The sequence below is a fragment of the Oryctolagus cuniculus genome, chromosome 13 (assembly GCF_964237555.1).
Source record: "Oryctolagus cuniculus chromosome 13, mOryCun1.1, whole genome shotgun sequence".
In the NCBI taxonomy this organism is placed as follows: Eukaryota; Metazoa; Chordata; class Mammalia; order Lagomorpha; family Leporidae; genus Oryctolagus; species Oryctolagus cuniculus.
In genome coordinates, this window is record NC_091444.1 from 41,737,861 (window position 1) to 41,757,331 (window position 19,471).

The 19,471-nt window shown below is 44.6% G+C and overlaps 1 protein-coding gene across 1 annotated transcript in view; it reads right to left on the bottom strand.

Annotated features, from left to right (window-relative positions):
• Positions 1–19,471, bottom strand: part of ITGA8 (integrin subunit alpha 8) — a 194,490-nt gene that overhangs the window by 121,616 nt on the left and 53,403 nt on the right. Inside the window, exons 9-11 of the mRNA XM_002717427.5 lie at positions 13,756–13,799; positions 12,116–12,172; positions 9,552–9,604 (exon numbers count right to left, since the gene is read on the bottom strand). Coding sequence (XP_002717473.2) covers positions 9,552–9,604; positions 12,116–12,172; positions 13,756–13,799 — 154 coding nt within the window. The remainder of the gene's footprint in view (positions 1–9,551; positions 9,605–12,115; positions 12,173–13,755; positions 13,800–19,471) is intronic.

A 19,471-nucleotide genomic window follows, 5' to 3' on the forward strand; every position in this document is an offset into this window, starting at 1 on the left:
ACTTTAAAAATGTTAAATCACACCAACCAAAATACCTAATTTGATCTATAAAAATGAAATGTGTCTGAAGACCCCCCTCCCCCCATTCTGGCAGGTATAATAACATGAGGTGCCATTTGAAACAGAAATACCAGTTTTATGACTATGTAGGTCAGGTAATATGCTGAAATGTGCAAAGTCGGATGGCCACTAAAATATTATCATTAACATAATTTAAGCATTATGTATCATCAATACATGATGATGAATACTGTATTAATACAGTAGATATATTGAAATATAACAAAATGGAATAAAATCAATTTATGTATTGATGACATAAATACATATTAATATAGCATATGTGGCATATGATATGTATTTTTAATGTCATTCATATCAAAAGGAAGGGATCAGATACGAATGGTTACTGAGAGCAGGAAGCTTCCTTGAAGATTCGAGCCATCTGCAGGACATCCTGAGCTTGTGGGTAACGCTGTCCTCTCTGACTTCCTGTCTTCCCAGCAGTGTCCCTCTAACAGCTACTTCTTAGCCTCAGTCAACAAACACCCTGTGAACCTACTATGTTTAATATATGGTGATAAGCAATTTAAAGAATACACTAATAACTATTAGGTCAACAAATTAGTCCCTAATTAATCAATGTACAAGTGATATTACATTACTACTCATATAACTGCAAACAAGGCAATCTGGGGAAAATAATATGAGATGCAAATTAATGCTGGAGGTCGCAGACCGTGACTAAGCTGGGTAAGAGAACTCAGGAAGGTTGCGTGGAGGAGACAGCAACAGCCCTGGATGGGTCTAGAGGAAGCTGATGCCCGGGGTCGGGGGTGGGGGTCTGAGTGGGGGCAAGTGCCTTGCGTAGAGTTTAGGGGCACCAAGTGTTCCAGGTGGGCTTGGTGCCAGGGGGATCCAACACATTTAATTGGAAAAGTAAAATACATAAATATACAAAGAATAAGCCTTAAGACCCCAACAGTATAAGCAAATAACGATAAAGTATAGATGCTAGTGCTGATCTATACAATATTGCAAGGGCACTTCAAGAAGTGTATGAGAAACAGAATTAAAAAGTAAGTTTGAGGGCAAATATTTTAGAAATCTGTGCATAGGCTTTTCGTAATATGCATTTCCACGAACTTTTTGAAGATTCCTAATATTTAATACTTTACATATATATATACATATATATTTTTTTTAGACAGGCAGATTTAGACAGAGAGAGAGACAGAGAGAAAGGTCTTCCTTTGCCATTGGTTCACCCCCAATGGCTGCTACGACTGGCGTGCTGCGCTGATCCGAAGCCAGGAGCCAGATGTTTCCTCCTGGTCTGGCATGCAGGTGCAGGGCCCAAGCACCTGGGCCATCCTCCACTGCACTCCCAGGCCACAGCAGAGAACTGGACTGGAAGAGGAGCAACCAGGACAGAATCTGGCACCCCAACCGGAACTAGAACTGGCGGGTGCTGGCGCCGAAGGCGGAGGATTAGCCAAGTGAGCCGCAGCGCCGGCCAATACTATATATTCTTGTTATAATCTATATACATATGATTTACAAGAACAATAAGAAAACAAGTCAATTAAAGATCTGCATAGACATTTCATCAAAGAAGCTGGAGATAGCAATGGAGAACATGAAAAAAGGCTCGATGCCACCCATCATTAAGAACTGCAAATTAAAACAAAGAGCTGCTACCCTAAGTCTCCTAGAAGCAAAAATTCAAAATGCTGTCATCAAATTCTGCGGAGAACAAAGAACAACAGGAATTTCTCATTCATTGCAGGTGGGGATGGAAAAAGACATGGCCACTTTGGAAGACAATGTAGGAGTTTGTTACAGAGCTAACATGATCCTACTACATATGACCACAATTATGCTCCTTTGTAGTTACCCAAAGGAATTTAAAACTTGTGTCTACACAAAAACCTGCACCCATCGATTACAGCACAATTGCCAAAACTTAGGTGCAATCAAGATGTCTTTCAGTTGGTGCATGGATAAAGAAAGCCACACAAAGGAATATTATCCAACACTGAGAAGAAATGAGGTCTCAAAACAAGGAACAAGTTGGAGGGAACTTAAGTGCCTATTGTTAAGTGCATGAAGCCAGCATGAAAAGGCTACCTCATACCTGACTCCAACTATAGGACATCCTGCAAAGGGTGAACAATGGAAACCGTAAAGATAGCAGTGGCTGCCAGGGAGATGGGAGGGACGTGAGTAGGAGAGACACAGGGGATTTTTAGGACCGTGTAACTGTGCTGGATATTACTGTGATGGTGACCACATGCTACTGTGCACTTGGAAGAAAACATAGAAGGCTGTAACACAAAGAGTGTTTAATGTAAACTAGGATCTTTTGTTGATGATAATAAACAATGGGTTCACCAGTGTAACAAATGTACCACACAAAGCAAGATGATGAAACTGTGGGGAATTTAAGGTGGGAAGGGAAGGGAGAGCATACGGGGACTCTGCACTTCCTGGTCAGTTCAGTTAGCCTAAACCTGCTCTAAAAACAAATTCTATTGATTATCAAAACAAGGTAAGATGAGAAAAACAAATTTGGCATCATACTGATCTCCATTTAAAACTTAGATCTTCTAATAATTGACTAGGCCATAATTAAGAAGTTATATTCTCAGAGCCAGCGCTGTGGCACAGTGGGTTAATGCCATGGCCTGAAGCACCAGCATCCCACATGGACGCTGGTTTGAGTTCCAGCTGCTACGCTTCGGATCCAGCTCTCAGCTATGACCTGGGAAAGCAGTAGTAAAGGGCCCAAGGACTTGTGGGAGACCTGGATGAATCTCCTAGCTCCTGGCTTTGGATCAGTGCAGTTCTGGCCATTGTGGCCATCTGGGGAGTGAACCAGCGGATGGAAGACCTGTCTCTGTCTCTACCTCTCTGTAACTCTGTCTTTCAAACAAATAAAATAAATCTTTAAAAAAAGTTATATTCTCATATAACAGTAGTATTTAATAAATGATAAGTATTATAAAAGTATTGGATTAGCTGTTGAAGACAATATACAATATTTTTACGTATTATAGCAAAGCAAACAGAAGTTCCTGTTAAAAAAAAAAAAAAAACACATGCATTCTCTCTCTCCCACATTGCGGAAGCCAGAAACAGGGTGGAAAGTGACTCTGGGATAGTCTGGAGCCCAGAGCTCCTGTGAGACTATGCTCTCAGGTGTCTGCCCACAGCAAGAGGCAAAACATATGGGAAAGCACCTGGAGCCAGTTTTGATTGACCAGACTGTCACAGGACCTGGGGACTGTGGGATAGACAGACCTGAGGAATGGCTATTATTTTGGTCTCAGATTCCAAAACGTAAGTTGGCTTGCTAAATTTAGGTCTTGCTAAAAAATGTCCCAAATATGTTTACTTAAAACAGTTCCCGCGGCTCGTCCACCTGTGGTGCTCCCAGCCGATAGGAGATGGCAGCTGTGGGCGCTGCAGGCCCTGGCCTCACCTTGGAAGAGACCCAGGTACCTCGGTTTCTGTTATTGTTGCTGTCGGCATGACAACACAAGAGGCACTTGTGACACTTAGCTGTGTGTGTGGCTGCCTGGCAGCCTCGAAGTAAGGCATCTAAAGTTCGTGGTTTCCTGCTGCAGAGCTTAGTAGGGACATTTTCTATTCTCATGGAGAAGGAACAGGGCCACGTAATTGGCCCCTGAGGGTGTGAATCTGACAGGGCACCGACACAATGGGCTCAATACATCTCTCACTGAGACCAGCGAGTTCTGGAAATGGGTTTTTCATTGGGAAAGTCCAGCACATCCATGGGATGCTTGGATTCTAGGAGTAATCTGCAGCATTGCTTATTTTCTCAGAGATACACATCCCGAGACACGTAAATACAGGCCCCTAGATGTGCTGAACTGCAAAGAAAAAGAAGCGTTTGTTCTCAGTTCATCATTATGTTCCCATGGAGTTGAGACACAATAGCTGTTTTAAATTCAGTTGTTAGAATGTGCCTTGTAGAATATTAGTATAAATATTATTTTATATTAGCAATATCACTTAAAAATCAGACTGTATACTATTGTTTAGGATGGTGTTTTAAAAATCTTGATTTGCAACCCATTACTGGATTATGAAATCAATTTAATTAGTCTCAACCACCAATTTATTTTAATGAAATATAATGTAATAATAGCAAATAGAATGAATGCACTGTACAAAATAAGGGTAAATATTGTTCTGTAAAACTTTGGCTTCAATTGTGTGTGTGTGCGTGCTCTCACTGGGAGGCAACAATGGTGAAAACTCACTGCTGTAGGGTATGTGTGCCATTAAGCTATTTCACAATCTGTCAAATCCTGTTTTTATTATGTCCAATTCAGTATTTAAAAATATATATTAGTAAAAATGCTTTTCATTCACCTTCTAATAAGCAGCAGGCTGGATGCTATTCTGTGAATGTGTTTACATATTTATTATACACACATACAGACTGACATAGAGAAATGTCTATAGAGAGAGATATTGAATGTATATTTTAATTTAAAAAATGAGCAATGTTTGAAAAATAGTATTAATCATGTGGCTTTTACTAAAAGTAACTTTGCCATTTGGGTCATGTTGATGTCTTTTTTTTTTTTTTCTTTGACAGGCAGTTAGAGAGAGAAAGGTCTTCCTTTTTCCATTGGTTCACCCCCCTAATGGCCACTATGGCCGGCGCGCTGCACCAATCCGAAGCCAGGAGCCAGGTGCTTCTTCCTGGTCTCCCATGCGGGTGCAGGGCCCAAGCACTTGGGCCATCCTCCACTGCCTTCCCGGGCCACAGCAGAGAGCTGGACTGGAAGAGGAGCAACCAGGACAGAACTGGTGCCCCAACTGGGACTAGAACCTGGAGTGCCAGCGCCACAGGCGGAGGCACAGCGCCACAGGCGGAGGATTAGCCTAGTGAGCCGTGGCACCGGCCAATGTCTTATCTTTAAATTCTAATTATTTTATTGGTTTGAAGACAGGGAGGAAAATATGTGCCTCTCTCTTTCTCTGTCTCCATATGAAACAGTGCTTCCCAGGGGCCATTGTTCCCTTTAGAGCCTAATGACTCAATAGTGATTGTGGAAGACATGGCTACCTTTTAAATATATTAATATCTGAATCATGAGGAAAATAGTCTAACCTGTCAATTGCAATTCAGAAAATGCAAGTGGTTTGTAAGTATAACTTTTCAAAATACTGCAAAAGAAGCGTATTCTTAATAAATGCCTGTGAAGAGGAAAAAAACAAAAGAAGCCAAAAGGAAAAAACCAACCAACCAACCAGGTTTGCTTGCTTAGGCACAAAATGAAAAATATCACCTCCACTTCTCCACTAGTGGCTGACAAGCTTCTTCTGAAATTCCTAACAAAGTTTATATTGACAGAGTTTGCAGTACTGGCTGTCTTAACATAACTAAACCCAAGTTAGTTTTGTCAGTTTGTTTATATTTTCAAAACTGTCACAGGGTTGACAGTATCAACCACCAACCAGCATGTGCACACTGGGTATAAGCTTTTGCAAAAAAAAAAAAAAAAAAGAAAAGAAACCAACTAGGAAGAATGTCCACCAATTTGCTTCCCTGGTTTCTGTGCTTAATCACACTGTCTCCATGCCACCCTCAACCATGGACTTAGATTTTGCTGCAGTTGTAGGGATTTTACTTTTGTTGCATAGAGAAAGTCTGGTTGAATTCTGTATGTGTGTGTTGGGGGGGGGAGTCCTCACTTCTGATCCATGAATAATCACCTAGTCAAGTGATTTTCTTAAGGATATATATATAATATATATATAATGGTGATATTCATATATATATAGAATATATACCTATCACCATTATTATAGTCTCAGATTTCACTTGCATTATATGTCTTTATCTGGATCTTTTCTTTCATCAATCTCAATTGCTCCAAGAGTATACTTATTTATAATAGGAACCTTAACTTTTCATAGCATCTAAGTAATTAAAAACAGCAAATTACATAGACACCAGGACTCTTATGGGCACTTCAGTTTTAAGAATGGAAATATTAAGTTAGCAGGCATTTTAAAGCAGTCTAAAGTAATCAGAAAATACTACCTACTATAAAAGAAATTCTATGCATTGCAATTTTTAAGAACATCAAGAGAACAAATCATCATTTGAAAATTCCTGTGTCTTTTACCATATCCTTTTGATCATCAGGAAGCCAACGGATTCCTTTTCTTGAAAGTCTTATTTTCTTGACATGACAAAAACATGTACTATAAACACTGTCACAAAACTCTGCTGCAGATGAGAATAAGCTTATTTCCAGGAAGGAAAGAGTGCCCTACAGGGCATATTGTAAAGCCTGGAAAAAGTTGTGAGGATTTGCAAATGGGAATGACTGATGGAGTGGATCTGGGGCCTGTGAGGAGCCTAAACCAAATGGCCCTTGAGTTTGTTGTCTGACGGCTTATTGAGGTGGTCATGTGTGCGTGCATATGTGTCCATGAATCCACACATACATGTCCATGCATCTATATCCATGTGTCCATGCATGTGCCCATGTGTCCATGCATATGTGTCCATGTGTGCATGTATATGTGTCCATGTGTCCACGAATACGTGTCAATGAGTACATGCATGTGTCCATGTGTCCATGTGTCCATGCATATGTAAAAGGCATGTTTTCACTGTAGAGTGAGCCTGAAGATTCTAAATGGCAGCCTATGTTTTAGCTTCAAGCTTTTCTTTCTAAAAAGCCTTGATTATATTGCATCTAAGTTGGGAATCTTGCATGTTGATTCTTATGGTTACTAAGATAACTGAAGGAGATTAAGGAAATTTTATTTATTTACTAGAGAGGGAATGAGAGGGAGAGAAACACTGTGGTTTCTGGTTCACTATTTAAGTGACCACAATGGATGTAGCTGGGATGGGGCTGAAGCTGGGAGCTGGGAAATCAATTCAGCGTGTAGCAGGGACCCAACGACCTAAGCCAGCACTGCTGCCTCCCTGAGCCTGCGTTAGCAGGAAGCTGGAGGGAACAGTCAGAGCTGGGACTCAAACGCATGGACTTTGGGAAGCAGGCATCTTAACTAGCAAATTAACTGTGAGATTAAAGGCCTGCCCTGGCGATTTCATTTTAAGTCAACTGCTTCCCAGGATAATATGGGTGCTCACCTAAACCTTCAAAATACACCCAGAGTACAACTACTCCTGTATCCCCCACTGCAGGCTTTTGGTCCACAGTCTTTGCTCCCCTGGCATTTGACACCAGACTCCCAGAAAACCAGATGGGCAGAGGTTACATACAAGGACCCAGTCTAGGCAGGCTCCATCCTCCACAACACACAGGACACGGTGTCCTTCTTGGAGATAGACTCACGTGCCCCACAGCAGGGCCTGTGAGGCACTGTGTGGTGGCTTGGTGGCCTCTGCACCTGCACCATCCCACGCCCCACAGCTCACTCATCGCACCTCTTGGCTTTGCCTCAGATACGCAGGGAGCTTCCACCTCTGGGCACCGGCTGTTCTATTGGGAGCACTCCTCCCCAACGCAGCATCATGGCTTCTCTCCTCGTTTCTCTAGGTGTTTCCTCAACTGTAATCTTACTCCTGAGGCTTTCCAACTTACCTGATTTAAAGTTGAATCCTTGCTAATATTCTCTCTATATATTCTTTTTTATTTTAATTATTTGTAAAAGATTTATTCATTTGAAAGGCAGAGTTACACAGACAGACAGTGGACTTCTGTCCGCTGGTTCATTCTCCAAATAACCTCAATGGCCAGGGCAGGGTTGGTCCGAAGCCGGAAGCCAGGAGCTTTTTCCAAGTCTCCCATGTGGGTGCAGGGGACCCAAGGACCTGGGCTATCTTCCACTGTTTTCCCAGGTACATTAGCAGAAAGCTGGATTGGAAGTGGAGCAGCCAGGACTTGAACCAGCATCCATATGGGATGCTGGTGTCACAGGTGGCAGCTTTACCCACTATGCCACAATGCCAACCCTTGTTTCTATTTTTAATTAATAGACTTTTTACTTTTTAAGGCAGTTGTAGATTGCAAGTGTATTTGAGCAGAAAAGACGCAGTTCTCACCTTTTCCCTTCCTGCCAGCCTGTCCTACCATGGCATCCTCCAGGGTAGTGCATTTGGTGCGATCTGCTAACCTGCATTCACTCATCATTCATTCTCAACCAAAGAGTATAGCTTATGCTGAGGTCACTCTTGGTGAATGTAAATAAATGTGTGATTCCATATATCCACTTAGTACGATATCTTATACAATAGTGTCACAGCAAAAATTCCTCTTTGCTCTTTGTATTAATCCCTCTTTCCCTCCCCCAGAACTCCTGGCATACATGGAGCATTTTCCTGTTTCCACAGTTTTGTCTTTTCCAATGTGTAATATGCTTGGGACCATATAGTATGTGGCCTTTACAGACTGGCTCTTTGACTTAGTGGTAGGCAGTTAAGGCCTCTCCATGTTGTTCATGGCTTGATATCTCCTTACTTTTTAGTGCTGAAAAAACCACCTCTTTGTCTGGATGTGTCACTGGTTATTTATCCACTCACCTACCAAAGGACACCTTGTTGCTTTTGGCTCTTGCCCTTTTTTTTTCCTTCTCAGCACCTAGGACTGGTGCATAGCAGATGCTCAAGAAATAAATGAAATATATACATGCTCGAGGAACACATGAAAAAAAATAAAGGATGTTTTCTAAAAGGTACACAAGTTAATAAATTTATCTCCAGTTATGTTCCACAGCTCAATACATAAAGGAAATTACCAGGGTGTATCTAAAGTGCTCAGCCTGCATTCAGGAACATCATAAGGATTCTTCAGAAAGTTGCTTTCTATGAAAATGTGAGCTCCAGAAGGGCAGAGACCCAGTCTGTCTTACTCACCTTTGCACAGTATTCTGGGCATGGATGACAACGCCCGGCACATATGCAACACAGTATTTGTTGGATGGCCAATCACTACATCTCCACCTAATGACTTTCTTATTTGATTCATTCATTTACCCGGCAGGTGCTCAATGATAATTTATTTTGAAGTAACAATGGTGAAACATAATTTATCACCCTGCTTGGCCCAAACTCAACTGTAGTTTCATCTCAGTGTAACGAAACATACTGCTATTTAATCTTCTCCAGGAGTGTTACCAGCACACTGGTTAAAGCAGTGTCAGGAGGAAAAAAAATCCATTTATGTCAAATGTTTTATGAATGTATCATCCCCCAGGGGAAAGAAGGGAGACAGATGAACAAATTCCTCCATAGCTATTGATTTGGAATGGTCAAGGACTATTCACTTCATAAAATTAAAAATAAAACTGAATAAAATGTCCTCTTCTAGAAGTGGCAGATGTAGAAAATCTCAGTGAAGCCATAAAACAGGATGACAGAGAATTCTTTAATAGATGTACCCTCTTGTCCTGAACCAAAAAAAAAGCTAAACAAGAGAGCCTCTATATTGTAGCAGGAGCCCGGAAGGATGTATTTTGTGAAGGAAAACGATAACATCTTTATGGGTGAATAGAATATACAGTGAGTGAGGAAGGTCTTATAAACTTACCCGTCATTGTTAACATCTGACACTACAACGGTGTATCCAAAATACGATGCCATCTGCAAAGGCAAACCGTAAGATGACATATTTTATGCTCCCCAAGTCATTTTTATAGTTCCGTTTCAATTACTCTTGAAAGATTAATCTCATTGAGGTACATTTTTGTGTTTGAATCCACAGACTTCTGGATAAGTCATTTAGTCTAACTCCTGACCCAACAAGTTACTGTCCCCACAGTAACCCTGACATCTGCTTGGACATCCTCTGGAGACGTTCAACAATCAGCCTATTGAATTGGTAGTGCAACTATTAGAAGGTTCTTTGCTACATGTGGCCCTTCCATAGCCTCCAGGCCCTCATCTCACCTTGTCCTGCAACCTTGTATCTCACAGAATAAATAATTCCACTTCCAGATGAAGTCTCATAAGAATATATTTTCACGGGGCTCACCCTCTCAGGCCCTGCTTCTTAAAGATATCACCTGTGGAACCTACGGGTAGATGACAGTCACAATGCACCCACAGAGGTATTAAGTCAGATTTATATTTTCTACTTCGGGCTCTTCACATTACTGAAGGGTGAAAATCATCTTAACTTGGGGGGAACCCGTATCTCAGTACCGATTTACATTGAACTTGTAGGCAACAAACGCTCCTAAATGTTTTCCAGGAGTTAAGTAAGTGCACTATCGTCTTCCCACGTTTTCTTTTTCTCTGAAGTTTTTATTTTTTTCAACTATGTTTACAGGATTTATCATCTTTTAAAATCTGGCCCATAGCGTTAGCTTGCCAATGTTGTTTCCATAGTCTGCTATCCAGTGTTTGAGCTCCTGTCATCTACCAACAACCAGCACACAAGCCACAAGAGAGTGTGCTCCACAGAAGGCAGATGGGATTTGTCCACTCTTCCATCTGCACTGCCTGACCAGTGTTCGTGCCAATGGAGGTCCCAGGTGCCAGACGCTGTTTGCAGAGGGATCAGCTAAGTTACCAAGTGGTGCACAATCACTTGACTCCTCATCTTTTCTCTATTCTAAGGACATACATGGGAATTCTTTGTTAAAAATATATTTATTTGAGAGGGAAGAAGAGAAAGCTCCCATCTGCTACTTTACTTGTAAAGTGACTGCAATGCATCAGGGCTGAAACTAGGAGCAAGAAACTATCCAGGTCTCTTACGTGGGGTGGGTGGCAGGAACCAATTACTTGAGCCATCCAGCGTGTACATCCCGAGAGGGGAGTAGAACCCAAATAGTACTGTGTGGGTTACAGGCATCTTAACTAGTGTCTTAACTGCTAGGCAAGTGCCTTCTCCATATGTAATGACTTTATTATGTGGCGTGTGTGGCCTGCACAAGGTTCAGGATCCCAGAAGTAGGTGCTACTGAGAAAAAAAGTTACAGAATGACCAAATTTCACAATTTTTTTAAAAAATCAAATGATTAAAAATATACAAAAACTGACCTGAACAAAGGAGAAATCTTGTGGGGATTAATTAGATCACTAAGTCCCACACTTTAGGAATCACTCAAAATTTATAAATCCATCCATCTTCCTAGGAGTGCCATGAGACTGTGAAATGCTTTGTTGAGCATTTCAGAGTAATAGACAGACTATAGTCCCAAATTCTGGCAAAATCCAAAAATGCCAATAATGCTTTGTATTCATTTAAAAATACTGCTAGTCAAAGTTTGGTGTTTTTTCTTTTTTTGGACAAACCTATTGCCTAAAATTCATATCTTTAGCTAAGAGTTGAGGATTTTAAACCATGATCTCCAGAAAGTCAAGGTGTCACTTGGCCAGGTTCAAGTGTGAGTCTTGCTAGGGAACCCCAGCAACTTGGGATGGTGGGGAGGAGACAGAGTCAGTTGAACAGAGAAACGCAACCCACACTGGCTCCCTTAGCTGGCAGGACGGTGCCACATCCAGTGATAAAAGCAGTCTGATGCATTTCACCAAGTCATAGGACAATCCAGGGTGACAGATGATATGTGGCCTAGATCACATCAGGTCAGGAGGGCGGCAGTGTCCGATGTTCAGACAATTGACCCTTTAACTATAGGACCCCAGGGAATGACAGCAAGAAGCTATCTAGACTAGTATCTAGTCACTAGGAGGAAGGGGCCAATAGCTTGCCAGGACTCCACAAAACACTGTGGCTCAGAGGAAGGCTGTAGTGACAGAGAGGAAGGGAGGCAGAGTGACATTAATTGTTCCCTATTAAAATGTCTTTGGATGGGTGTCTGCCGCAGTGGTCATCACCACGTGGGGGCCCGCACGCCACATCAGAGTGCTGCTTTGCGTTCCCACTCCTTTGCTTCTGCTTCCTGCTGGGACACATTCTGACAGGCAGCAGATGATGGGGAGATGATGGTCCACGTACTTGAATCCCTGCCACCCATCTGGGAAGCCTGCATTGAGTTCCAGCTCCTGTCTTTGGTCTGGCCCAGCCATGACTGTTAGGGGCATGTTGTGGGGAGTGAACCAACAGATGAAAGAGATCTCCACCCCCCACTGTCTTCAAATAAAGTAAAACAAATAAACATTTAAAATAAAATAAGGTGTATTTACCTGTTCACCAGTGAAATTGTGAATAAAAGTCATATCTGTAGAGTTAATGATTGAAACCTGAAATCACACAAATTGTACAGGGATATCATTTGATAGAGAATTAGAGCCTTTTTTCAAATTACAATTTGCATCGTTCAAAAATGTTTATGAAGAGTGACAAATGGTTAGCTATATAAAATAAAATGCAAACCCATAAGAATGACCTGGGGAAAAAGTTGATCAAATGTTTTGTTTGTACATAAGCCTGGGATGCTTTCAAAACTAAATGCATGCTTATTATTCTCAAGTGGGAAAGTAAAAGTTGAATTTAGGAATGCCGACAGAAATTAACCTGTTGGTTAGTTAATTTATTTCATCAGGATTTTTATCTGTCTATTTTTGTCCTTTAGTTATTATTACAATGAATAATTATAGCTCTTTTTCACAAAATGCAATTTAGAAATGCCATCCATAAAGCAATAACATCCCTTATAATTCTAACCAGCCAATCCCATAAACGTTAAGTTTTTTAGATGTTTGTGAGAAGACAAACATTATTTGAAATAAAAGTTTTTCTTTTTATACAGTCTATCTATGTTCTTTTCCTAATTTCATGGTAGTCATTTGTCCTAGCTCCTACTAATGGCTTGGACAGTGTCTCCCCTACCTTCATGCCTACCCAGAACCTCAGCATGTGCCCTTATTTTGGAACTAGGATCTTTGCAGATGAAACTCGATAAGGATCTTAAGATGAGCTCATCGCAGGTAGCCCTCAATCCAGTGAGTGGTCCCACAGAAGCAGGAGAGAACCCCTGTGGCGACAGAAACAGAGGTGGAACTGACACTGCCACAGCCTAGAAGGGCCAGGAGCCACTGGCAGCTGAACAAGCCAAGGGGAACCCTTCCCTCGGGGCATTCCAGGGAGCATGCCCCATTATACCTTGATTTCAGACTTCTAGCCTACGGGACTGTGGGAGAATAGCAGCTTTTGTTTAAACCACCCAGCTGGTGATCATTTCACTCAGACACCACTGAAATAACAACTGATTTCTTAAAAAATTTTCTGCCACATGAGACATGAATGTGTTTCAAGTAGTTCATGGGAAATGCAACTTAAATTTATTTTGGTGTAAAAAAATTAAAATCCAGGGCCTTCAAAAAGTCCATGGAACATGAATATTATGAAAAAACTGCATGGGTTTCAAAAATTATCTGTGCTAATGCAAACTTACCATTTGCTTCCATTTTTCCACAGGCTTTTTGAAGACCCCTCTTCCTAAAGTGTTCCTCGTGACAGTGGCCTCCTCCATGTGAGTCCTAGATGACGCACAGAGGCAGGGCTGCCTTCCCAGCTGTGGGACCTGTGCAGCCGGACAGAGCCTAGTGCCTGGTGGGCCTCACCTTTGGTGGAATTCTCTGCTGTCGCTGTCCAGCAGGCTTCAATAATTGTTACAGGGCGTCCTGCGTTTTCATTTTGCACAGGTCTTACTCATAACGTAGCTGAGCCTGCGCATGGATCAGACCAGAGCTAACCTCATATGGCTTCCTTCCGTTTTACTGAGCGTGAATCACTAGGAGGAGCTCACTATTAGAGAAAACCTCTAAAAACTTCAAAGTTGCCTGAAATTGAAAGCACCCTAGAACGCATTCCCAATACTCACATATCCAAAATTCTGCGCTCCTCTGGGAACTCCAGCAACCAACTCTGTGGATAAAAATAGTCATTTATAAGGGGAACTGTATATGTATTTCATATGCATAATTTTATGTTTATATAATTATTTATGCATATTATATAAGTTTTCAGAAGCCATATAACAAGTATGTGGTAAGGACTGCCTTTTAAATGAGTAACCACCACAGAGAGAGTTGGAAGTTTGGAGTCAGGGTTTTTCATTTACTTTCTCATTAGCTTTTAGGCCTCTGTAGACAACAGGAAACTGAAGAACAAAAGTTCTATTCTGAGGTTTACCAGTCTTCCCTCCCAGTACGCATGCCTTTCTCCAGAACGTCAGTCTGGCTTCTCGGGTCTGCATGAGATTTGTGTATTAAATCTTACTCTGATATGTATAGCTTTCACCAGGGTGACATCTTTAAAAATTTTTGTTTATTGGCCGGTGCCGCGGCTCACTAGGCTACTCCTCTGCCTGCGGTGCCGGCACCCCGGGTTCTAGTCCCGGTCGGGGCGCTGGATTCTGTCCCGGTTGCCCCTCTTCCTGTCCAGCTCTCTGCTGTGGCCTGGGAGTGCAGTGGAGGATGGCCCAGGTGCTTGGGCCCTGCACCCCATGGGAGACCAGGAGAAGCACCTGGCTCCTGACTTCAGATCAGCGCAGCGCGCCGGCCGTAGCGGCCATTTAGGGGGTGAACCAACGGAAGGAAGACCTTTCTCTCTGTCTCTCTCACTGTCTAACTCTGCCTGTCAAAAAACATTTTTTGTTTATTTATCTGAAAGGGAGAGAGAGAGACAGAGAGAGGCAGATGGGGATCTTCTGGTAACATCTTTTGTACTAGTATAAAAAGTACCGCTCCTGTCACATAACGTTACAAATGACTTGGTGCGTCAGAAGTTACAAGAGGCTGGGTTCCCAGAACTGTTTGCCAGCAGAAGCTCTAGGGGCAGCCTGGCAGCCAAGAGTGCCCAGGGAAAGGAGCAGACAAGTCTGGGGGACGGGTGTCGCTCCCCCTCTTCGTGGAGGAGCGACACTAAACCCTGCGCTGTTCTTTCGTCTGCTCGGCCCTCCCCGGGTTTGCTGCTGGTTCTTCCCGGGTTGGCTACTATCCCTTCCACCTCCGTGGAAGGGCAGTTCCCCCTGGCCACATTCCCCACTTCCGCAGGGGAGCGGCACACCGCCGGCCGGCTTTCTCGGGGGTTGCACAGGTGTTCCTTCAGCTAGATGTTCCCCTTAGATGTTCCTGGTGCATGCCGTCTCTCTCCTCCTTTATAGTCCTTCTCTGCCAATCCCAACTCGGCTGCCCACACGCCGAGTACGCTGCTCTCCTCCAATCAGGAGCAAGTCCTACAGTTTATTGGTTGAACTGGAGGCAGCTGTGCAGAAGCTGTTTACTTCTCTCCCAGAGCCATATTGTGGGAGAGCAGATGCATAGAATAAGTCTTAATTCCAGTAACTCAGTCTAGTCCGGATTGCTCCCCACAGATCCCCCTTTCTTTTTATTTTTGGCGTTGATACGCGCCTGTCTTCGGTGCCCCGTGGCACACACTCTGCTCTGCTTGCTAGAGTTGCCACAGGTTCTTAAAAGTCCTATCAATCAGGCAAACCGAATCCGGGTCCTCTCTTCGCCATGTTGTGAGGAGGTTTTTAGGCGCTGATGCGTGCCTGTGTTCGGTGACCTGCGGCTCACACTCTGGTCGAGCCGCCTGCTGGCGCTTACCGCCTTAATCAGGCAGACCGAACCCAAGCTTTCTCATTGCCGTATTGTGGGGGAGACTTATTAGTGTTGGTTCATGCCTATCTTCGGTGACCTGCAGCTCATACTCTGGTCGAGCTGCTTGCTGGTGCTTACCGCCTTAATCAGGCAGACCAAATCCAAGCTCTCTCATTGCCATGCTGTGGGGAGGCCTTACTTCTCTATTTCTCTATCTCCGGGCATTCCTATTTCTCCCATTTTACTTCTATCTTCCAGCATTCCTATTTCTCTCATCTTACTTCTAAACTTCTGTTTCTCTTATCCCCGCAGCTTCCCGGCGCCTCGCCCTGCTGGCAGGCTCCGCCCCGAGGCTACTTCTCGGCGGCTTTCCGGCTGAGCCGCTTCAGCCCGCGTCTCTCTCATCTGCGCGGCTCGGCTTTGCGCGGCTAGGCTTTGCGCGCACACTCCGCGGTCTCACACTTAACCCTTTCGCGTCTGAACCATGGCCTCGCGCCAGCCCCGCGTTCCCTATGTACTTGAGCCCCGCACGCTCTGTCTGCGCGCGGCAGCCTCCGCGAGTCACACAGCGTAGCTTACGTGACCGCCACTAGCATTCAATCTAAGTTCCCCGGGCTAGCCTGGCGAATTCAACCCAGCTTACGTCTCCGCCCCACGGTTTGGCTTCCCGTCCTTTGCTCCCCGGGCTAATCAGACGGATCCCAACCAGGCTTACGTTTCAGCTTCTGGTTTTAACTTTTCGCCCCCTATTCCCGGGCTAACTTGAGAATCCCAAAGTGGCTTTCGTATCCACCTCGGCCTGCCCCCCGCGGCTTCAATTTCCCTAACATTTTTCTCTACCCGGTATGTTTCCCCAAGCTTTCCTCCAACAATACTCCTCCCTCATTTCTCCTGGCCTCTCCCCACAGTCCGCGTCCGAGTCTGTTTGTTCTAGCTTTCACTTTCGCTTTCGACCTTAGAGATTTCTCCCAGCTTCCCCCCCGTAGTCCGTATCCGAGTCTATGCCTAGGCTTTCAATAGCTTCTTCCGGCACCCTTTTCGTCCGGCTTTTCCCTAGGCTGTTTGCTAGTCTCTCTCTCCGATATTTTCCCAGTTCTTCCCGTTTCTTCCCTCCTAGGTTTCCTATCCGTCCTAGGTTTCCTATCCGAGTCACGGCACCATTATGTCGCTCCCCCTCTTCGTGGAGGAGCGACACTAAACCCTGCCTAGGCTTCATATCCGAGTCACGGCACCATTATGTCGCTCCCCCTCTTCGTGGAGGAATGACACTAAACCCTGCCTAGGCTTCCTATCCGAGTCACGGCACCATTATGTCGCTCCCCCTCTTCGTGGAGGAGCGACACTAAACCCTGCGCTGTTCTTTCGTCTGCTCGGCCCTCCCCGGGTTTGCTGCTGGTTCTTCCCGGGTTGGCTACTATCCCTTCCACCTCCGTGGAAGGGCAGTTCCCCCTGGAAGTGGGGAACATTCCCCACTTCTGCAGGGGAGCGGCACACCGCCGGCCGGCTTTCTCGGGGGTTGCACAGGTGTTCCTTCAGCTAGATGTTCCCCTTAGATGTTCCTGGTGCATGCCGTCTCTCTCCTCCTTTATAGTCCTTCTCTGCCAATCCCAACTCGGCTGCCCACACGCCGAGTACGCTGCTCTCCTCCAATCAGGAGCAAGTCCTACAGTTTATTGGTTGAACTGGAGGCAGCTATGCAGAAGCTGTTTACTTCTCTCCCAGCGCCATATTGTGGGAGAGCAGATGCATAGAATAAGTCTTTTTTTTTTTTTTTTGATAGGCAGAGTGGACAGTGAGAGAGAGACAGAGAGAGAAAGGTCTTCCTTTGCCGTTGGTTCACCCTCCAATGGTCGCCGCTGCAGCCGGCGCACCGCGCTGATCCGATGGCAGGAGCCAGGATCCAGGTGCTTTTCCTGGTCTCCCATGGGGTGCAGGGCCCAAGCACCTGGGCCATCCTCCACTGCACTCCCTGGCCATAGCAGAGAGCTGGCCTGGAAGAGGGGCAACCGGGACAGAATCCGGCGCCCCGACCGGGACTAGAACCCGGTGTGCCGGCGCCGCAAGGTGGAGGATTAGCCTATTGAGCCACGGCGCCGGCTCCTAGAATAAGTCTTAATTCCAGTAACTCAGTCTAGTCCGGATTGCTCCCCACAGACGGGGACGTAGCCCAACAGTCAGGGGCCCAGCTCCAGGGTCAGAAAACCGGTGGTTCTGGTCCTAGTCTGCCGTCTCCCTGAGCTGAGTTCTTGAATCCAGTTTTCCCCAATCACCTGTAATGTGGGGATTGAGAGCTGATTAATAAAGTCATTGAAGCTCTCATTTCTCTACATCTACATTTTTAAAGATGTATTTATTTACTTGAGAGGCAGAGTTAAAGACAGAAAGAGAGAGAGACAGACAGAGAGGTCTTCCATCTGCTGGGTCACTCCCTAAATGGTCCAACAGCAGGAGCTGGGCTGATCCAAAGGAGCCAGAAGCTTCTTCCAAGTCTCCCATACAGGTGCAGAGGTCAAAGCACTTGGGCCATCTTCTGCTTTCCCAGGCCATCAGCAGGGAACTGAACTGGAAGAGGAGCAGCTGGGACTCGAACCAACACCCATATGAGATGCCGGCACCACAGGCAGAGACAGAGACATACCCTACTATGCCACGGCACCAGACCCTAAATCTGAATCTTTTCATTTGTTAGGGTTTAAAATTTAGTACAAAGGCCAGAAGAGGCTGAAGAGATTTCCATTCAAATGCCCTCCAATAGCGCTGCTCTAGGGACCGCACAAACTCTAGCATGAAGTGTATCGGCTGTGCTCCAGCAGAGCTGGGTGTTTGCTTTCAGCGTTCACAACCACGGGGAGTCACTTCGGGCCAGAGGCCGGATGTTTCAGTAGGGAATAGTTATAGATGACCGGCGGATACGACAATGAACATAACAGACAAAAGTCTCCATTCTCACGGAGCATCATCCGGTGGAGAGGAGCAGTTAATAATGAAAAAACAAAGAGTCAATTAAATGGCAATATAGAAGAGCTTAAGTGTAGTGAAAAAAGCGAAGCAGTAAACTACTTCTAGGGAGTGCTGAGGAGGGAACTGTAATTTACTGAGGCGGCAGCCAGGGACAACCTTAGGGAGAGATAACACTGGAGGAAAGACCAAGAAAGAAGGCAGTACATACTGTGGGTATCTGGAAGCTGTACTTCCTGGCTACAGGGAACAGCATGTGCAAAGGCCCTGAGGTAGTAATATATCTGCAGTATTCAAGGAATATCGAGGGTGGTTTGGGTAGAGGGCATCAGGGTAAAGTAGCAGGAGATGAGGTCAGATCAAGCAGAGGCCAAATAATTAGGGCCTTTTAGGTCACTGTGAACACTTGGACTATAGGCTGGTGGGTTGGCAAATCACTGAGAGCAAAGAAGTTACATGATTTGACTTCTGTGTCTAAAAGAATATTTTGGCTGCTGAATTTATGACAGACTGTGAGAGGGCAGGGTGAGAGCTTGGAGACCAGCACAGAAGCTGTTACAGTAGTTGTAGGTGAGAGATGATGGAGCTTGGATCAGACGCTGGGATGAAGGGGAGAAGTGGTCAGATTCTGGTTGGATGTTGCAAGTTTAGTTAGCAGAATTGCTGTTGGCGTGGATACGCTGTTTGAGAGAAAGCACAGTCCCAAACTGACTTCCCAGGTTTTTGGCTTGAGCAACTTGGAACACGGCCTTGCCATTTATACTGCCCTGGTGATGAGAGAGGGAAGAGCACATGAGGACACCTCAAGTTCACGGAAAATGGGGTGAAAGGCCATTCATTTTAGGGCAAACACTTTTTGAAATCCATGTACTGTTTTATTTGTGCACAGATTTTCCCTGCACTTTCTGCAAAGCCCTCCTATTTTGGTGGGAAGAGCAGACATTCAGTTAGAAGTACATTAAATTTGAGAGAGCTATTCAAGTGCAAGAGTTAAGTAGAAAGCTGAATACATGGACTTGGAATTTAGTCTAAGCT